Consider the following 16,305-nt stretch of genomic DNA (forward strand, 5'->3'; position numbering starts at 1 on the left):
GTTTACCGGACCAACCAAAAGCGGAAATGGGACATCGGCTTACGAAATGCGGTTTTGGAAACGCATGTAAACTGGGTGAATGTATTCCCACAAATTGCACAACAGAAGTCACAGTAGTCCTTTAAAGGCAATTACTTGGCCTATTTTCTTTCGTGATGTGTTTGTATCCCGAATCATGGGTCTGCCTCTTTTGTTCACAGCCGCGCGGAATGGCCGCGCAGTCTAGGGCGCCATGTCGTCGTGGATTGTGCAGCCGCTCCCGCCGGAGGTTCGAGTCCTCCCTCGGGCACGTGTTTGTGTGTGTGTGTGTGTGTGTTTTGTCCTTAGTGGAAGTTAAAACTTAGATTAAGAGTGTGTAAGACTAGGGTCTGATGACCTCAGCAGTTAAGTCCCATAGACTTTACATACATCTGAACATTTTTCTTCGGATTTCACGAAAAACCAGACACAGACACACACACACACACGGCTGTTACGAAATATGCATGCTCCTTACACAAAAGTAGAAAAACAGTGGAAGTGAACATACAACAAGAGGCAGCTTGTCAACAGCGAACAGTTTCGATGTGACGTTGATTGCTCTTGGAGGAAGGAAGCTCCAACGTGTGAAATGTCAATTACCAAGTAATTTTAATCAGGCTATAGTGTGTTGAACAAAGGGAGAAAAATCCACTAGTAAGTGTCTGGATACAGTGGTAATTCAAATTGGATCGTTAATTTCAAGTTGTTTTCATTCATCTCTAAACCAAAGTCTATTGGTACTTCGGGGTGGGGGGGGGGGGGGGGGTCGTTGGGGACATGGCACTTGCATTAAGAAGCTTTCAGTTCCCATGGGCTTCGCTCTGAATTTTAAAGTTACTGTGCTCTTTACTAACTAGGGGTCCGCCATGGATTTTCGACTAAAGAAGGGGTCCGCTAGCTGAAAAAGTTGGGAAGCCCTGGTTTAAACGACCTTCCAAGTTATAGCAGTAGTATAACAGTAGTACCTGGGGGCAAACAATAATATGACTATCCAAAATATGACAAAACTTCCAAGGCATTTTAAAATTGAAGGAGTATAGTCGGAATTGTACACTATACGTAAAAAATTCTAAAGTGCAAGAAAGTGTAGAAATAGCCTCTTAGAACACATTACATATTTTCACTCGTCGGTAGTCCCTTTCTTCTGCTCCTTGCACCACTGAAGATTCTGCTTTGTGTTTCTCAGCGTTATAAGAGGTTTGCCAACAGAAGCTTTAGCGCAATTGTTTTCATTTTGTAGTATGCAACACACTGTTTCGCTTATTCTCCTTCCCTAGATGCATGTTAAGCTCAGCAGTCCTTTTCGCAGGCAAATGTCTTCTTTAATATCTTTAATATTCTTCTGACTCCATTAATAAGTTAATGTTTTGACTGTGAGTCATTCCCTTTGCATCAAATGACAATGCAATGCTATGCATGTAGCACTAGTTATAAGGATCACTACTGCTCCCCAAGCCTGTGGAGTCAAGATTTTAATGCATTTCACGAAACTACTTCATCATATGGTTTAAGATTTGAACCACTCACTCATATCTGAGCTGTTATTTTAGACTTCTGTTTAGATATTATGCCAGACCAATTTCATCCATTTAGAGATTCATTCACAGTACAAAAATTGGCTGGAGCTAAAATTTGGGCTACCCATAAATTTACAAAAGGAACAATCACCTTAAAAGGAATACATTATTGCTTACAAGTACAAAACGTGTGTGTGACTGATACTGAGCACGAAGTATGCTCCCTGAGGCCGGCCGGAGTGGCCGAGCGGTTAAAGGCGCTACAGTCTGGAACCGCACGACCGCTACGGTCGCAGGTTGGAATCCTGCCTCGGGCATGGATGTGTGTGATGTCCTTAGGTTAGTTAGGTTTAAGTAGTTCTAAGTTCTAGGGGACTTATGACCACAGCAGTTGAGTCCCATAGTGCTCAGAGTCATGCTCCCTGAAGAAAACCTGTGACATCAGTTTCCTTGGATTAGAGGTATGGAAAAGGAACCTCATGTGGAGCTGGAGTCTAGGACGCACAAGTGACAAATTGTAGTAGATACTGTTATACATCAGTAGTTCATTGGAATAGTGGACAGGCTGGAACGTGACGGCACGACTAGTGTGTTTGGTTCGGATCCCATGTTACAAGTCATTTTGTTGAGGACCTATGTTAATTTGTTTCATGTGTAGAATCCGAAACTAACACTGCAAAGAGACAAAGGTTCTACGTAAGACTTTTTCGTCCCTTAGGAAGGTTTCTTTCGGCACTTGACATATCCTCCGGTGCTCTTCGACTGTAGAAAACATGTGCGTGCAGGACGGTAGGTGGACATTAAATCGCTCATTTTCTGTCACCTTCGCTTACGCATTTAGAATTTTGTTTCAAAGGTCGTCTCTGGTGCTTAGATGAGGTCATGCAAATGCTCCGTCTCCGCCCATAAATTTTCTATGGCGTTATCGATGACTTTCTCTATCGCCTTCATACCCATACTGTCTCGTACACATGGCTACAGCAAGATGACTCGTATATAGGCAACAATTTCCAGTCTGTATACCCGTACCAGCCTATCGTTCACAATTGGAAATCTTACGTTTCGCCAGTTATCATTGGCATTACCTTCGGCAAACGGTATTTTATAGAGTGTATGCTGACCACAAAGCCTCTACCTTGCAGTAAATAACCGAGCGGGGTGGCGCAGTGGTTAGCACACTGGACTCGCATTCGGGAGGACGACGGTTCAATCCCGTCTCCGGCCATCCTGATTTAGGTTTTCCGTGATTTCCCTAAATCGCTTCAGGCAAATGCCGGGATGGTTCCTTTGAAAGGGCACGGCCGATTTCCTTCCCCATCCTTCCCTCACCCGAGCTTGCGCTCCATCTCTAATGACCACGTTGTCGACGGGACGTTAAACACTAATATCCTCCTCCTCCTCTTTTTGCCGTAAATAGTGTGTTTGACCTGCATTGCTGTGTGTTCGCGAGTTAGTTATTGTGCGCCGGTGTTGAAATAGATCAAAGTCCAGTTCCCCGACGCCTGCTGGTTCTAAAAATTCTCAGCATCGTTCTGATATATGTCCCTCGTTATGCATTGGCCACAGTTACGCAATAGCATGGCCTGGCCTCTAATTTCGTAGAATTCCATTCTCTGTAAGAGAAATGACGGGTTTGGAAAAGTGTGTTGTTGATGGGACGCGTCTTATAAGTTATGGCTGGACTCAAGTCGAGATGGAACAGGTATCTGAAGTATTATAGGCCACAATAGGAAGAAAGATCCTTTAGCAGACACATATCATTAGACACCACTGTGGTAACAACGTATTCAACTTTCATGCAAATACCTTTTATGATTTCAGTAATTGTTACTGATGCTATGATTTTTCCTAATTCATGGTAACGTGCGGATCACATTTCCTCTGCTGGCAGTACACGTACTATTCCTGCAGAGAATGGAGGAATGCTCATTCGACAACAGTAACTTTGTACAGAAGGTACTTTCATCATCTTCGTCGTGGGCTGGCTCGCTCGAAATGGATTACAAGTTTGCTGGACGTCACACCAAAAGTTAGATTATTGTCCTTCTGAGCTCATTAGAATAATACTTAATAGAAAAGAGTATCGTCATCACAGTAAATTACTATCTCTTTCCAATAAAGGTTCAAGGCATGAATCTCGACCCTCTAGGTAAACTTTGCATACAAAATTGCGTTATTAAAATGTCAGTTTCAGCTGTGATGATATTCGTGTCGGATATCATTCACTGTGTTGTTACACGGTCAACGTAATTTCCTTTTGATAATACTAATCTCTGGAACACTATGGTCCATATCTATCTAATTTTAGGAGGCTCACTTTCGTGTATTTTTTTTTTTTTCATAAGTACACATTTCGTGTACTATCATCCCTACTAACTTTCTTTCGTTCATGCTTCGAGTGGATTATAAGTTTCCATCTTTTCGGAAATTTCAGCTATCACTACAGTCTAACGCATTCTCCCACTATTCTACGTTTTATTTCACGTTTTAACAGAAGAGAGGGGTTAACATCACCCACTTATTTACTACCTAGGGAACTACACGCCGGTAATTGTTTTTCATTTCCGTTCAGCGTCAAACGGAATACAGCATATCAATTCTTACTTATTTGAGATGAATTAAATGTACTGACATGAAATGAATGGATCTATGGGGATGATGATGCAAAAACATGAGATGATATCAAACCGCTCAGGTATGATAAACCTGCTAGGTAATGAATATTTAGTGACTACTGGAAATTTTTGGCAGACCGGGATTCGAATGCGGATTTCCTAACTATTGCTCGTAGTTGCCTAAACAATTTTTTTTTAATGGGCCTCCTTCTACATCTCCAGCCACTCTTCTGATTGACAAATCATTAGCATCATAAGCATAGGTACATACGCTTGCAATTCTTGCTTTCAATGGCTGTTTCCTTGGAAAACTAAACACCTTCTCTCTTGAAAACAAAATAAAAACTAAATAAAGTTCTTCTTTCTTGTAAAGTCTCTCCATTCTCCAAAGTTAAACACCTTAATATTTGAAAATAAAATTCTGCATGCTTAAAAAGCTAAAAATTTTATTCTTGAGGATTGAAATTAGCACGCCAGGAGCGCGGTCGGTCATTGTCGAATTCTATATTGTTTTCCCCGTTAATGCAAACCATAATTGATGATTAAAAACTTTTAGAACAGCCCCACTCATTTTCTGGCATGGTTTTGTTGCTCCAGCACAGACGTTTAAAAGTTCTATATATCTGTAGTGGCTGTGCTTATTGAGTAGTGAACGAAATGAGCCACGCACAAAGTACGTAACAGGTGGTCGGTGCGCGGGAACAAGTGCCAATGCCGCTGGAGAATGGCAATCAAGTCTCTGAAGGTGGGAATCGACCTGGTACTTAACTCAATTGTTTCCTCGCCCATGCACGCTCCAGAGCTGATTGAAACATTATTGTCGTTTATATCTTCACCTACGATTTCCAAGTAATACTACAGAGGTTCTTCCACTGGATATGTAGAAACGTAGCATTTGTTAAATTTCCCATGGAATTTTGCATTTATGATTATTCGCTATAAAGCGAGCTTTTGAAAGGCTTTGAGATGCGTAACAGAGACAGGTGCTTCAATTTTAGAACATAAACAATATACATTCAGTGGAGTCAACAATATGCATTGATGTAAAGGGTTTTGTAAAATATTTTTTTCTTTTATTTACTGGTTTTGGGGATTTGCCCATACAGCCCTCTCAATAATGGAATGTCAATTATGACGATACGAACGCGAGGGCAACACAACACCCTGTCCCCAAACAGAGAAAATGTCCGACGTGGCCGGAAAAAGAACCTGGGGCCCTTCGGTTAGCCGCAAAATAAATAGCTTCGAAGATTCATAAATCGTTATACGTAACGAGAGAACGCCTATAATTAAAAAAAGAGTCAGTGGTGCATATAGAGAATAAAACTGTTACGGTCCTGTAATTATGCAGTTATACGGAGTCAAATTCACGAATGGAATATGAAGACGCTTGTACACTGTGTGCACTTCGCTCCACATGCTACGGTGGCCCGTAGGCGCTGACGTAGGTGTAATCAACTTTACTGTTCTTTCATTACGGTGTTATTGCAGCTACATTCATTTCTCGGTATTCTGCAGTGCCATAAAAACCTGCAAAATAGCGGAAATAATGTTTAAAAATGTTCCCCTGGAAGAGCGCAGATAGAATTATTTGTATCTAATTTACATAGCTAGAAATGAAATGTGAGCTGCAATAAAACGGCGAGAATCTACACTGGAGAAAATTTGGTGTAGAAGAACAGTAATATCATTTTACTTGTTCATGAGCATTATTTCATAGCGCATAGTATACATAAACCAGTTGTCAGTGAAATGTTTGTGGCACGTACTCAACATTTTAAATTCAATGTACTTGAACTTTTTAAGAGAAATATGTTAACATTGAATAAATTTGTTTTTTTAGGAACCTGAGAAGAAATGCCATCCGATCAATTGATGTTAATGCGTTTAGGAACCAGAAACATCTAGAACACTTGTAAGTAAATTAAATTTGCTTGTTGTATTGTTTGGGAGAAGTTCCTGTCTCAGCGATGCAAATGCACGCTCGTTCTCTTTCCTGTATTAGTTGTATCCAGTTGTTTTACCTTTCTGTATATTACATATAACGTCTGCGTCGCGCACTAGCGCGCGTGTACTCGCGTGTGTGTGTGTGTATGTATATGTGTGTGTGTGTGTGTGTGTGTGTGTGTGTGTGTGTCAAGGAGTGTACGAATAGCTCATGTGAAATTTACTGCAAAAACTGATATCTTATTAGTAGTATGATGTCAAAATCATTTCTTTATTGTTTTGCTCGGTGGCTAAATTGTGTCCACCTAGAACAGCGAATGTCCAAATTTAAAACCACAATCACTCTCTTTTCTTTCTGGAAACAGTTTGTATGTGGGAAAAATATCAGGTTGCAGCGTGGTAAGGAGCACATTAAACCATAGGCCATCGTATAATTCTGGAGGAATCTTGGTTCAAAGATCTGAGGAAGGCAAGAGCATACGTCCAGCCCTAGTGAAGCACGCCGATCGCAGATCGCCTTACCTTTGATATAGAAGAGGATTGATTAGTCACTCATTTATGTGCAGTGAATTGCTGATAAGTTCCTTTTTCCATCACTTACATTACCGGTCAAAATTTTCAGTCACTTATCACAACTACGAATATGTGGTTAAAAGATGGATTTCGTTTTGGATATTCTATCATATTCCCATTCTGATAATAAAGCAAGTACAAACATGTAAAGATGGGCCTCTGTTGTGTATTTGACTGGTTCTTCGTTTAGAGGGGCACTGATGAGTGTCCACAGCATTGACGTGCCTTTACCTAAGACGGTTCCATTCGAATGTGCCTCATTCCGTCGGCTGTCTGTATACGATCAGTTCAGTTGGTGTTAGTTTACAAGACATTGTGTGCTTCTAGCAGTGTGTTTGTATACCTGATCAGGTTTTACCATATAACCCTTAATGAACGGAAGCAAGAGCCTGGAATTGAAAAACGTGCAGTAATTGCAGCATCAGGAAGGCTATTCTAGTAAGCCAGTAGCAACAAACGTTTGCCTAGAGCAGTCTACATTGGTGTATACGTTGCAGCGGTTGAAGCAAACTGCTGTCAGTGAAAGAGTGTCGTGATCTGGAGGTCCCGATTAACATCATACACGGAGGATCGGTTCAAACGTGTACAAAGTAAACGCCAGAGGGCTCGTACGGCACCTGAAATCTGCGAGGAAGTAACTAGTACGTGAGCAGCTCCAATCTCTGTCCCAACAGTGAAACGCCATCTCCCTGAACAAACGGCTGTATAGCGGACAAAAATCCTTTATTACGCAAAGAAACATAAGAACTTGAGTGTGCAGAAATGGTCCAAGGTGTTATTCACGGAAGAATCTAAGTTTGAAGTTTTTAGAAGCCATCGATGTTTGTTCGTCGACTTCGTGGAGGACGTATAAAGAGTAGTGTCTGACGCCAATGGTGATGCGTAGTAGAGGGTCTGTCATGGTGTGAGGATGTTTTTCGGTTGATAAAGTTGGTGGTCTAGTGAGAATTAATGGAACATAAAAGAAGGAAGGATACCATGGCTTACTCATCAACAATGCAGTTCCATCTCGCAAGAAAATTATTGTTCTATTAGCCATAGGTTTGTTCTGCAAGGTCCCAATCATGCTTCTAAATTGTGCAGAGGGTATGTCAACAGAAAAGAAAAATGTAGGGAACTGAATAATATGATATGGCCAAGTCAGTAACCTGACTTAAATGACATTGAACTTTTATGGGATGAATTTCACAGAGAGGTCAGAAAACTGAGGTCATCTAATGCTGAAGATCTATGGAATAATTTAAAGACGTGATGGGCTGCAATATCTGCAAAATCACTTCAAAATCTGATCGCCAGAATGCCAAGAGATCGTGCAGCTGTTCTGAGAGCAAATTGTGGATACTTTGAAGATGCTAAAATGTGAACCGTAATGTATTGTATAAATGATAAAGAGAGAAAATACTTATTTTGTTGGTCCATTTAGTTTGTACAAAGTGTTTGTGTATCGATGTAAAGTTTCAAGCTTTTTTCGTGGCTAACCGAAATCATTTGACCGATAGTGTATGTTTGATCCGCGTGTTGTAGCACGCCACCCATGAAAATTTACAACCAGTAGGTGCAGCAAAGAAACAGTCACCTTCCTTCTTTGTGTATATCTCCGTCCACTATCATCCTCTCAGATAGTTCACATTACTCCTCTCATTTCAGTACGTGGTTGGACATTTTCTTAGCGAGATTGGTGTTAAGTCTGAGCATAATTTCTACCCGTGTAGCGGCCTCGCAACCAACATAATACGCGGTCCTGTCATATCAATGTGGCCACCGCCTATGTTCGGCTCCAACGTGCAATAACCACTCACAGACGGCCGGTGGCAGCACAAGTAGTGTAGGGTATACAAGGTGTACGTCAATAAAATCGAAAAACTGCGGGGACGCATTCCTGACTGGAAATGGAGGAAAAAATGTCCTATGAACATGTGTCCGGAAATGCATCGTTCCCACGGTAGATTGCTCTGACGAATGAAAGTTCCTCTGACTACGTGTGGCGTGTACTCCTTGTGTGTTGCAGGCTATGTTACTGATGCAGCGTACTGTAATCAGCAGAATGGTCCGGTATTCTTGTCGGGAACAAGCTGAGATGCTGTTTGTGTATGGCCAAGCAGATGAAAACAGCCGAGAGGCAGCACGGCTATACCGAAACATTATCTTCACATACACTAACCACATCACGCAACATTTCAAGCCCATTTGGGTGTCTTTGTGACCATGGGCCCTTTCAGAACGTCCAGGGAGGCGGCGGACTATACGTACACGAGATTTGGAGGACCAGGACCTACAGGATGTTGAGACACATCAACATAATCTTACCCGGACGTTGGATAGGCGCGGAGGCCGTGTAACATGGCCTTCTAGATCACCGGACGTAAACCACCTGGATTTTTACCTCTGGGATCATCTGAAAAGCACTGTGTATGCTGAACCAGTTCCTAATGCGCATACGCTTCAACAGCGTTTTCACGACGCCTGTGAGGTTGTTCAGGGACATGACGGAACGTACGAAAGAGTGTGGCAATCCATGATGCGAAGCGTGAACGCGTACGTTGCATCCCACGGAGGCCGCTTTGAACATCTCTTGGGAAGTGGATGCGATGCGGCTCTGTACTGTTTTCCGGGACGATTTGCTGTCGTTGCACACACACCGTCCATTTCCGGATACATGTTCCTAGGACCTTTCTTCTCCACTTTCAGTCGGGAAATCGTCCCTGCATTTGCCGGTTATATTAATATGCACCCTGTATTATGTGTATCGGACGATGCGGGAAACAGTGCAATCGTTATCGTAATGCGAAAACGGAGTGATGTATATGTAATCTAGAAGGGTATGATCATTGGATTTCGGGCCCGGGGTGGAAGCACTTCCGAAACTGGTAAGTTTCTCGTGCAGTCGTGGTTAAACATACCGTGCATGGCAAAATAGCGCTATCCAATAACGGCGCCGAGGCAACTTTGGTGCACCGCTGGCCGTAGATGACAGGGATGAAGAAAGATGCGGATATGTGTATGGACGAGTACACGTGCAACTTTGAGCAACTGACCGGCCGTTCAGCGAACGTTGCTGTGTATGGGCTCCGCAGCAGGCGCCTGGTTCTATACACCCACGCTGGCTGCTGCTCTGCGGCAACAAAGGCTCGAATTTGAACGCCTGTGCGGCTAACGGATGTCAACTGAGTGGCGACAGGTGGCCTTTTCAGACGAATCGCGTTTCATGCTCCATCGGATAGATGGCCATTGACGTGTATGGTATGGAACGTCTGAAAACTGACATCCTGCAACAATCGTCAGAAACGTCCAGGCCGGAGGATGGTCTAGGGGTGTTTCCATTGCATTCCTTGGGTGATCTCGTCATTCTAGACGGCACAGTGGATCAACACAAATATGCGTCTATCATATCCACCCCCACATGTAGTTCATTTTTCCTCGGCATGACGGCTTTTACCAGCAGGGCAATGCAACGTGTCCCACAGTTCGAAGTGTACGTGCGTGGTTCGAAGATCACCAAGATGAGTTTACCGTACTCGCCTAGACAACAGACTTCCCGGCTTAGAACCCAATCGAGAGTCTGTGGGACCAACTCGATCGAGCTATTCGTGTCGTGGATCCGCAACCGATAAAGCTAGAGCAGGTGACCACTGTATTGAAGTCGACATGGCTCCACATCCCTGTCGGTACCTTTCAGATCCCTACTGACTCTTCCTGCACGTCTCGCAGCAGTCCGCGCTGTAAAAGGTGGTTAATCCTGCTTTTGACAGTTGGTCACTCTAATTTGAATGGACAGTGTAGCAATAAATGACCTCGCGAGTGAACGAGTAGAGCAAATAAGTCTTATTTGTATTCATTGTATTTATTCGCATTTAATGTTAATGCGTAGGAAAAACTACATTACTATTCATATCATAATGGCGCAAGGCATCGTAAGACACAGATGTATTTATTTTAACAGATGACTCTCGTTTGTTTTCAGAGATATATCAGAGAACCAGCTCATGACGCTACAGAACAGAGTGTTCTTACCACTCGGGACCCTCAGCAGATTGTAAGTATTGTGCACGAAACTCGAAACATTTTTTAATTAAATTGTATCTTATAATTATTCCTTAGCTCTCGATTGTTACGTTGTTACACAGGCCTTAAGGGTTGTGACAATAAACCTTTCGCTGCTTGACAGGCCCCATGAAAGACTAGTGACCGGAGGACAATGAAACTTTGTGAAAACATTTGTAAGATATGCAGAAGAGAAATAACATAGAAATCACTAAAAGAAACACATTCTAATTTCCACATGACAGGGTTACGTTTGTTAATTCCTTGCTACGCTTACGTTCTAGCTTACAAAGTTGCTCAGTGTGATGATAATGTGCATCCACGACAGCCTGGAACCGCACTGAAGATATAATTTCACAACCGTGAAATTTTTCGAACAGTGGACCATGGAATGTCCAGCTGTCATTACACAGCTCGTGCACTACTTGAAGATCACTGATTGCATCCAGCAGTCTCAGCCATGGAAGTAGTAACTTCTTCAACAGTTTCTGTTGCAAATGGTCGTCAGCCTCTCCCATGAGCAATTCCCAAATCGCCAGTTAGTCCAAACTTCCCAATCATATTATTCAGCCCCTGTGCGGATAGAGAAACTCTCCGTATTACTTTAATGCGTCGATGCTCACGAAGAGCAGCAGCACTATTACTGCTGTTTTGATAAAAAAGCTTTACGAGTAATGCGCTGCTCACCTAGTCCAGACATATGTTGACTATCTGCGACTGTAATGACCAGTGATGCTTGTGGTTCCATCCTACGTCACCATACCAGTACCAGCGTCTAACGGCAAGTCATCACACTAGCATTACTAACAACGCAAATACTGCAGGGCGCAGTCTGAACATCATTCCTATAAAGTTGGGAACCCATATGGTAATTAGTTTTCCGCCTACACTGATTGAAGTAGCAAAAGTTTAATTACAACTACCTTGTACTTTGTAGGGTGAAGCATAAGCTGTTATGAACATTTGTGAGAAGTTTCTACTTGTGTGATGAGATAAGAGTGACCTGGTGAAGCTTCTAGGCTTGTACGGGGAGCACAATTGTCTGCGCACTGCATAAGAATGGCAAGGATCCAGTTTCGAGTTGCGGTCCTGCTCCGGCTCACAGGTTTAACACGAGCAATGCTTGACCCAAAATAATATAAATATTCCAGGGGAGCATATTTTTGAAATTAGGGAATTTCTGGTTTCTTGTATAACGATTAGTAGGGAAAGGTAGGATAACGTGTCCAGGGCGGAAAAGTGTCCGTTGCAATTTTTTGCCCTCAACAGCGCTGCTGACTACCGGGATGTGGTCAGGTTAGTTCTAACATGTAAGACGAGTCATTTATATTATTCCTGTTACCTCAGTTAAACGTATTACTTTATTACAATATCAGTGTTCAAACAAGGTCTTTTGGCTTGCAAATTCAGTTCCTTTTTGTTTCTTTCGGTGTGATAGTTTCACCCGTGAATCACAAATGGCGACATGGCATCCAGTCGGGAAATGTAGCCACGCTACTCGTCGGAAAATGCGGCTAGGTGACCATTTTTCCCAACAGTTCATTTTTGATCTACTTTCTCCGATAAGAGATATTTAAGTCAATTTACCAGCCGTAATAGTACAGACTGAATTCTAAATAATTTTATATACACATCTATCATCCATTATTATGTCCCTTTGTGATGGTTTTCAGTTAATTATTTGTTGTTGGTGTGGTCTTCAGTCCTGAGACTGGTTTGATGCAGCTCTCCATGCTACCCTGTCCTGTGCAAGCTTCTTCATTTCCCAGTACTTACTGCAAACTACATCCTTCTGAATCTGCTTAGTGTATTCATCTCTTGGTCTCCCTCTACGATTTTTACCCTCCACGCTGCCGTACAATGCTAAATTTGTGATCCCTTGATGCCTCAGAACATGTCCTACCAACCGGTCCCTTCTTCTTGTCAAGTTGTGCCACAAACTCCTCTTCTCCCCAATTCTATTCAATACCTCCTTATTAGTTATGTGATCTACCCATCTAATCTTCAGCATTCTTCTGTAGCACCACATTTCGAAAGCTTCTATTCTCTTCTTGTCCAAACTATTTATCGCTCATGTTTCACTTCTATACATGGCTACACTCCATACAAATACTTTCAGAAACGACTTCCTGACGCTTAAATCTATACCCGATGTTAACAAATTTCTCTTCTTCAGAAACGCTTTCCTTGCCATTGCCAGTCTACATTTTATATCTTCTCTACTTCGACCATTGTCAGTTATTTTGCTCCCCAATACTTTTCACCGGATAGTGTAGGTGTTACTCGCCATATATATATTTTTAACTGTAAATATTTAGTCTGATGATATGTAGATTCAGTACATGTAAGCGGAAAGATTTTTTCAGTAACCATGATTTGGTGAACATCCAATCGCCTTTAGTGTGACCATTTTACCTCACCTTACATTTATATTCGAAAAAACCCTTTCTTACTATAGTACATCTCTAGTGTTGCTGCAGATAAGTGTCTATCACCTCTCGTCTTTTCGCATTCGTTCATTACTGTTGACAAGTCAAATGTTTTTTTATGGATACTTCACGACTATAAATTACGTACATAAAGTGTGGTGATTAAAGAGGTCACAATAATTGGGGTTCCAATTTCATTGCTCTGTACGGCACGTAGGTTTTCACTAGGAAACCAGCAAACGTCAATATTTTACTGAGATATTGCCCTTTTTTTTACTGAAATGTCAAATATTTGATGTAAGTAACCAACGCAGTAAAATACTAAAAATATATAGAAGGGTCTATATTTATAGAGTGACACTGCTTCGTGAAACCTGGGTCTTACACCCCCCAGAACCAAGCGTCCTTCTTTTACTCTGCAGCTACTGAGTTTCTGTGTTACTCAACACTATGTAATAAGATCAGCCTTATTTATTCCTTGGTTGCTGGTATTTACATACAACCAGCTCACTAGAAGCTACTACATTCCATTTTATACGGTTATTATTACTAATGATTATTATTATTATTATTATTATTATTATTATTATTGACAATAAATTATCATTTTTGTTATTTTAAAAAGTGTTTACTGCACAAACCCGAAACTAAAAACCACATTACTGTATTCAATTATTACCGAGATCTATAACCATAGAAAATGATTTAGGAAAAAGGCAAAAAATAATAATAATGAGACTGGTGGATGTAATAGAGTTAAAGATAAGAGAGTATCCTGTTCCAATTTTGTTATAATTTTTAGAAAGATGCTAGAATTAATAATGACAAAGTAAGAAATGAGTGCTATAATTCTAGATGTAATTAGTGTTCATGATCCTACTGTAGTATTAGCTGCACACGATGAAGAGCAATTTATCAATGGCATTTCATGAGTCTACATTCTAAGTGCTACAGCAGCCCTGGCACTAGATGTCGGACGCTGAAAAGTCGGCTTCCTTCTCTGTCCGATTCACTTACAAGTTTGCACGTTGTTTAGCACGTAAAGTGCCATCCAGTGGGTATGTCTGTGGCTCTCTGGTCTCTTGTGCATCAAAACCTGTTTGGACGGTAATTTGTCTTACCGTGTTAGCAGCATTCACTGAATAAACTATGGTCTTGAAATGTGCGCAAGTCGGAGTCGCGGTTTCCTTAAGAAACTCAAGCGTCATGACTTCCGATACATACTGAGAAAATCCTGCTCTTCGAGCCAAGTGCTGACATTAGTGAGTCAGAGGAAATGTTCCGCCTACACGGAAGTCTCTAAAGCGTTGAATGAAGCATTTCAAGAAACTGGCACGAGAAACGTTTCGGAACGTTACTTAAAGACGAGTGACTGTAGAGGAGCCATTGACCTGATGCACAACGATGCCTTTTCTGCGTCCTAGTCATGATTATCCCATTACAAACTCAATCGCGAAAAAGTTGTTGCTTAAGTTTAACAATATTCTATTAAAAATTCATATGTTACAAGAAGTCAAACTACATGATTCCTGAATGAAATTTTCACTCTGTAGCGGAGTGTGCGCTGATACGAAACTTCCTGGCAGATTAAAACTGTGTGCCAGACCGAGACTGGAACTTGGGACCATTGCCTTTCGCGGACAAGTGCTCTACCTTTTTTTTTTTTTTGCCTATCTCATTTTATTCGTTATTGTTCGTTGCATTTGTTCGGGGCGGACTTCCCATGGCACCTGTTGAAGTGCATCGTTCATCCGTTCACTCAGTTTTTTTTTTTTTTTTATTACAGAGGGCAGCTGGCCATCTGACCGAACAAGCTGAGCTACCGTGCCGGCGATCTTAGCTACCCAAGCACGACTCACGATCCGTCTTCACAGCTTTAATTCCGCCAATATCTCGTCTCCTACCTTCCGTGGAAGGTATCTCCTTAGAGGTCGTCTCCTATCTCGTCTCCTACCTTCCTTGGAAGGTATCTCCTTAGAGGATAGGAGACGAGGTACTGGCGGAATTAAAGCTGTGAGGAGAGATCGTGAGTCGGGCGTGGATAGCTCAGATGGTAAAATAGTTGCCCGCGAAAAGCAAAGGTCCCGAGTTCGAGTCTCGGAGCGGCACACAGTTTTAATCTGCCAGGAAGTATTACATGATTTCTTTTATTAACTCGAATTACATATGCGTAAAAATAAGGTGACAACCAATGCGTATGATATTTATCATAGTAATTGTGATCATACTGGATAATTATGAATTGTTCCTTTAGCATTTCACTTTCAACTGCGAATTAACCTACTTCTCTGTCATTATTGTAAATGGACAGTACAGCAGAATTTCGTGTAACGAGGCGTGAGGTAAGACACCAAAGTTAAATGTGATGTGAGGTCTATCTATTAACCACGATATTAGATCCTTCTCTTTTCACATTCTCATTGAGATTACTGTCACAGTGCATAGCTTCCTTGATATGGTTAAACACTTTCGTCATGCTTGGCCTCCCAGGTCCACAGATCTCAGTCCGTGCGATTATTGGCTTTGGTGTCACCTGAAGTCGCAAGTGTATCGTGATCGACCGACATCTATAGGGATGCTGAAAGACAACATCCGACGCCAATGCCTCACCATAACTCCGGACATGCTTTACAGTGCTATTCACAACATTATTCCACGACTACAGCTATTGTTGAGGAATGATGGTGGACATATTGAGCATTTCCTGTAAAGAACATCATTTTTGCTTTGTCTTACTTTGTTATGCTAATTATTCCTATTCTGATCAGATGAAGTGCCATCTGTCGGACATTTTTTGAACGTTTGTATTTTTTTGGTTCTAATAAAACCCCATGTCATCCCAAGCATGTGTGTCAATTTGTACCTCTCTATCTACGTTATTCCGTGATTTATTCAGTTTTCAAATTTATACTGACTTTTTGATCACCCGGTACTATAAACCAGTGACAAGAAATACAGTCAAATGTTACTTTGCAGTTGCACAATACGATTTGGAACACAACTTACGTTTTGTTTCTTTTTGCGATGTTTTTCTTGACAACTTAGTCACATAACCATCTTTGTGATATTTATAGAAGTCGGGCACCTTTTGTAAAAACAAACCTATTTGGATGATACACCGCACACCAAATTAGAGTCTAACAAATTTCTACTAATTACAAT

General features: G+C 41.6%; 1 protein-coding gene across 1 annotated transcript in view; it reads left to right on the forward strand.

Annotated features, from left to right (window-relative positions):
- Positions 1–16,305, forward strand: part of LOC126183839 (relaxin receptor 1-like) — an 847,723-nt gene that overhangs the window by 591,030 nt on the left and 240,388 nt on the right. Inside the window, exons 9-10 of the mRNA XM_049926099.1 lie at positions 5,997–6,068; positions 10,635–10,706. Of these exons, the coding sequence (XP_049782056.1) occupies positions 5,997–6,068; positions 10,635–10,706 (144 nt within the window). The remainder of the gene's footprint in view (positions 1–5,996; positions 6,069–10,634; positions 10,707–16,305) is intronic.

The sequence above is a fragment of the Schistocerca cancellata genome, chromosome 4, assembly GCF_023864275.1.
Source record: "Schistocerca cancellata isolate TAMUIC-IGC-003103 chromosome 4, iqSchCanc2.1, whole genome shotgun sequence".
NCBI classification, from domain to species: Eukaryota; Metazoa; Arthropoda; class Insecta; order Orthoptera; family Acrididae; genus Schistocerca; species Schistocerca cancellata.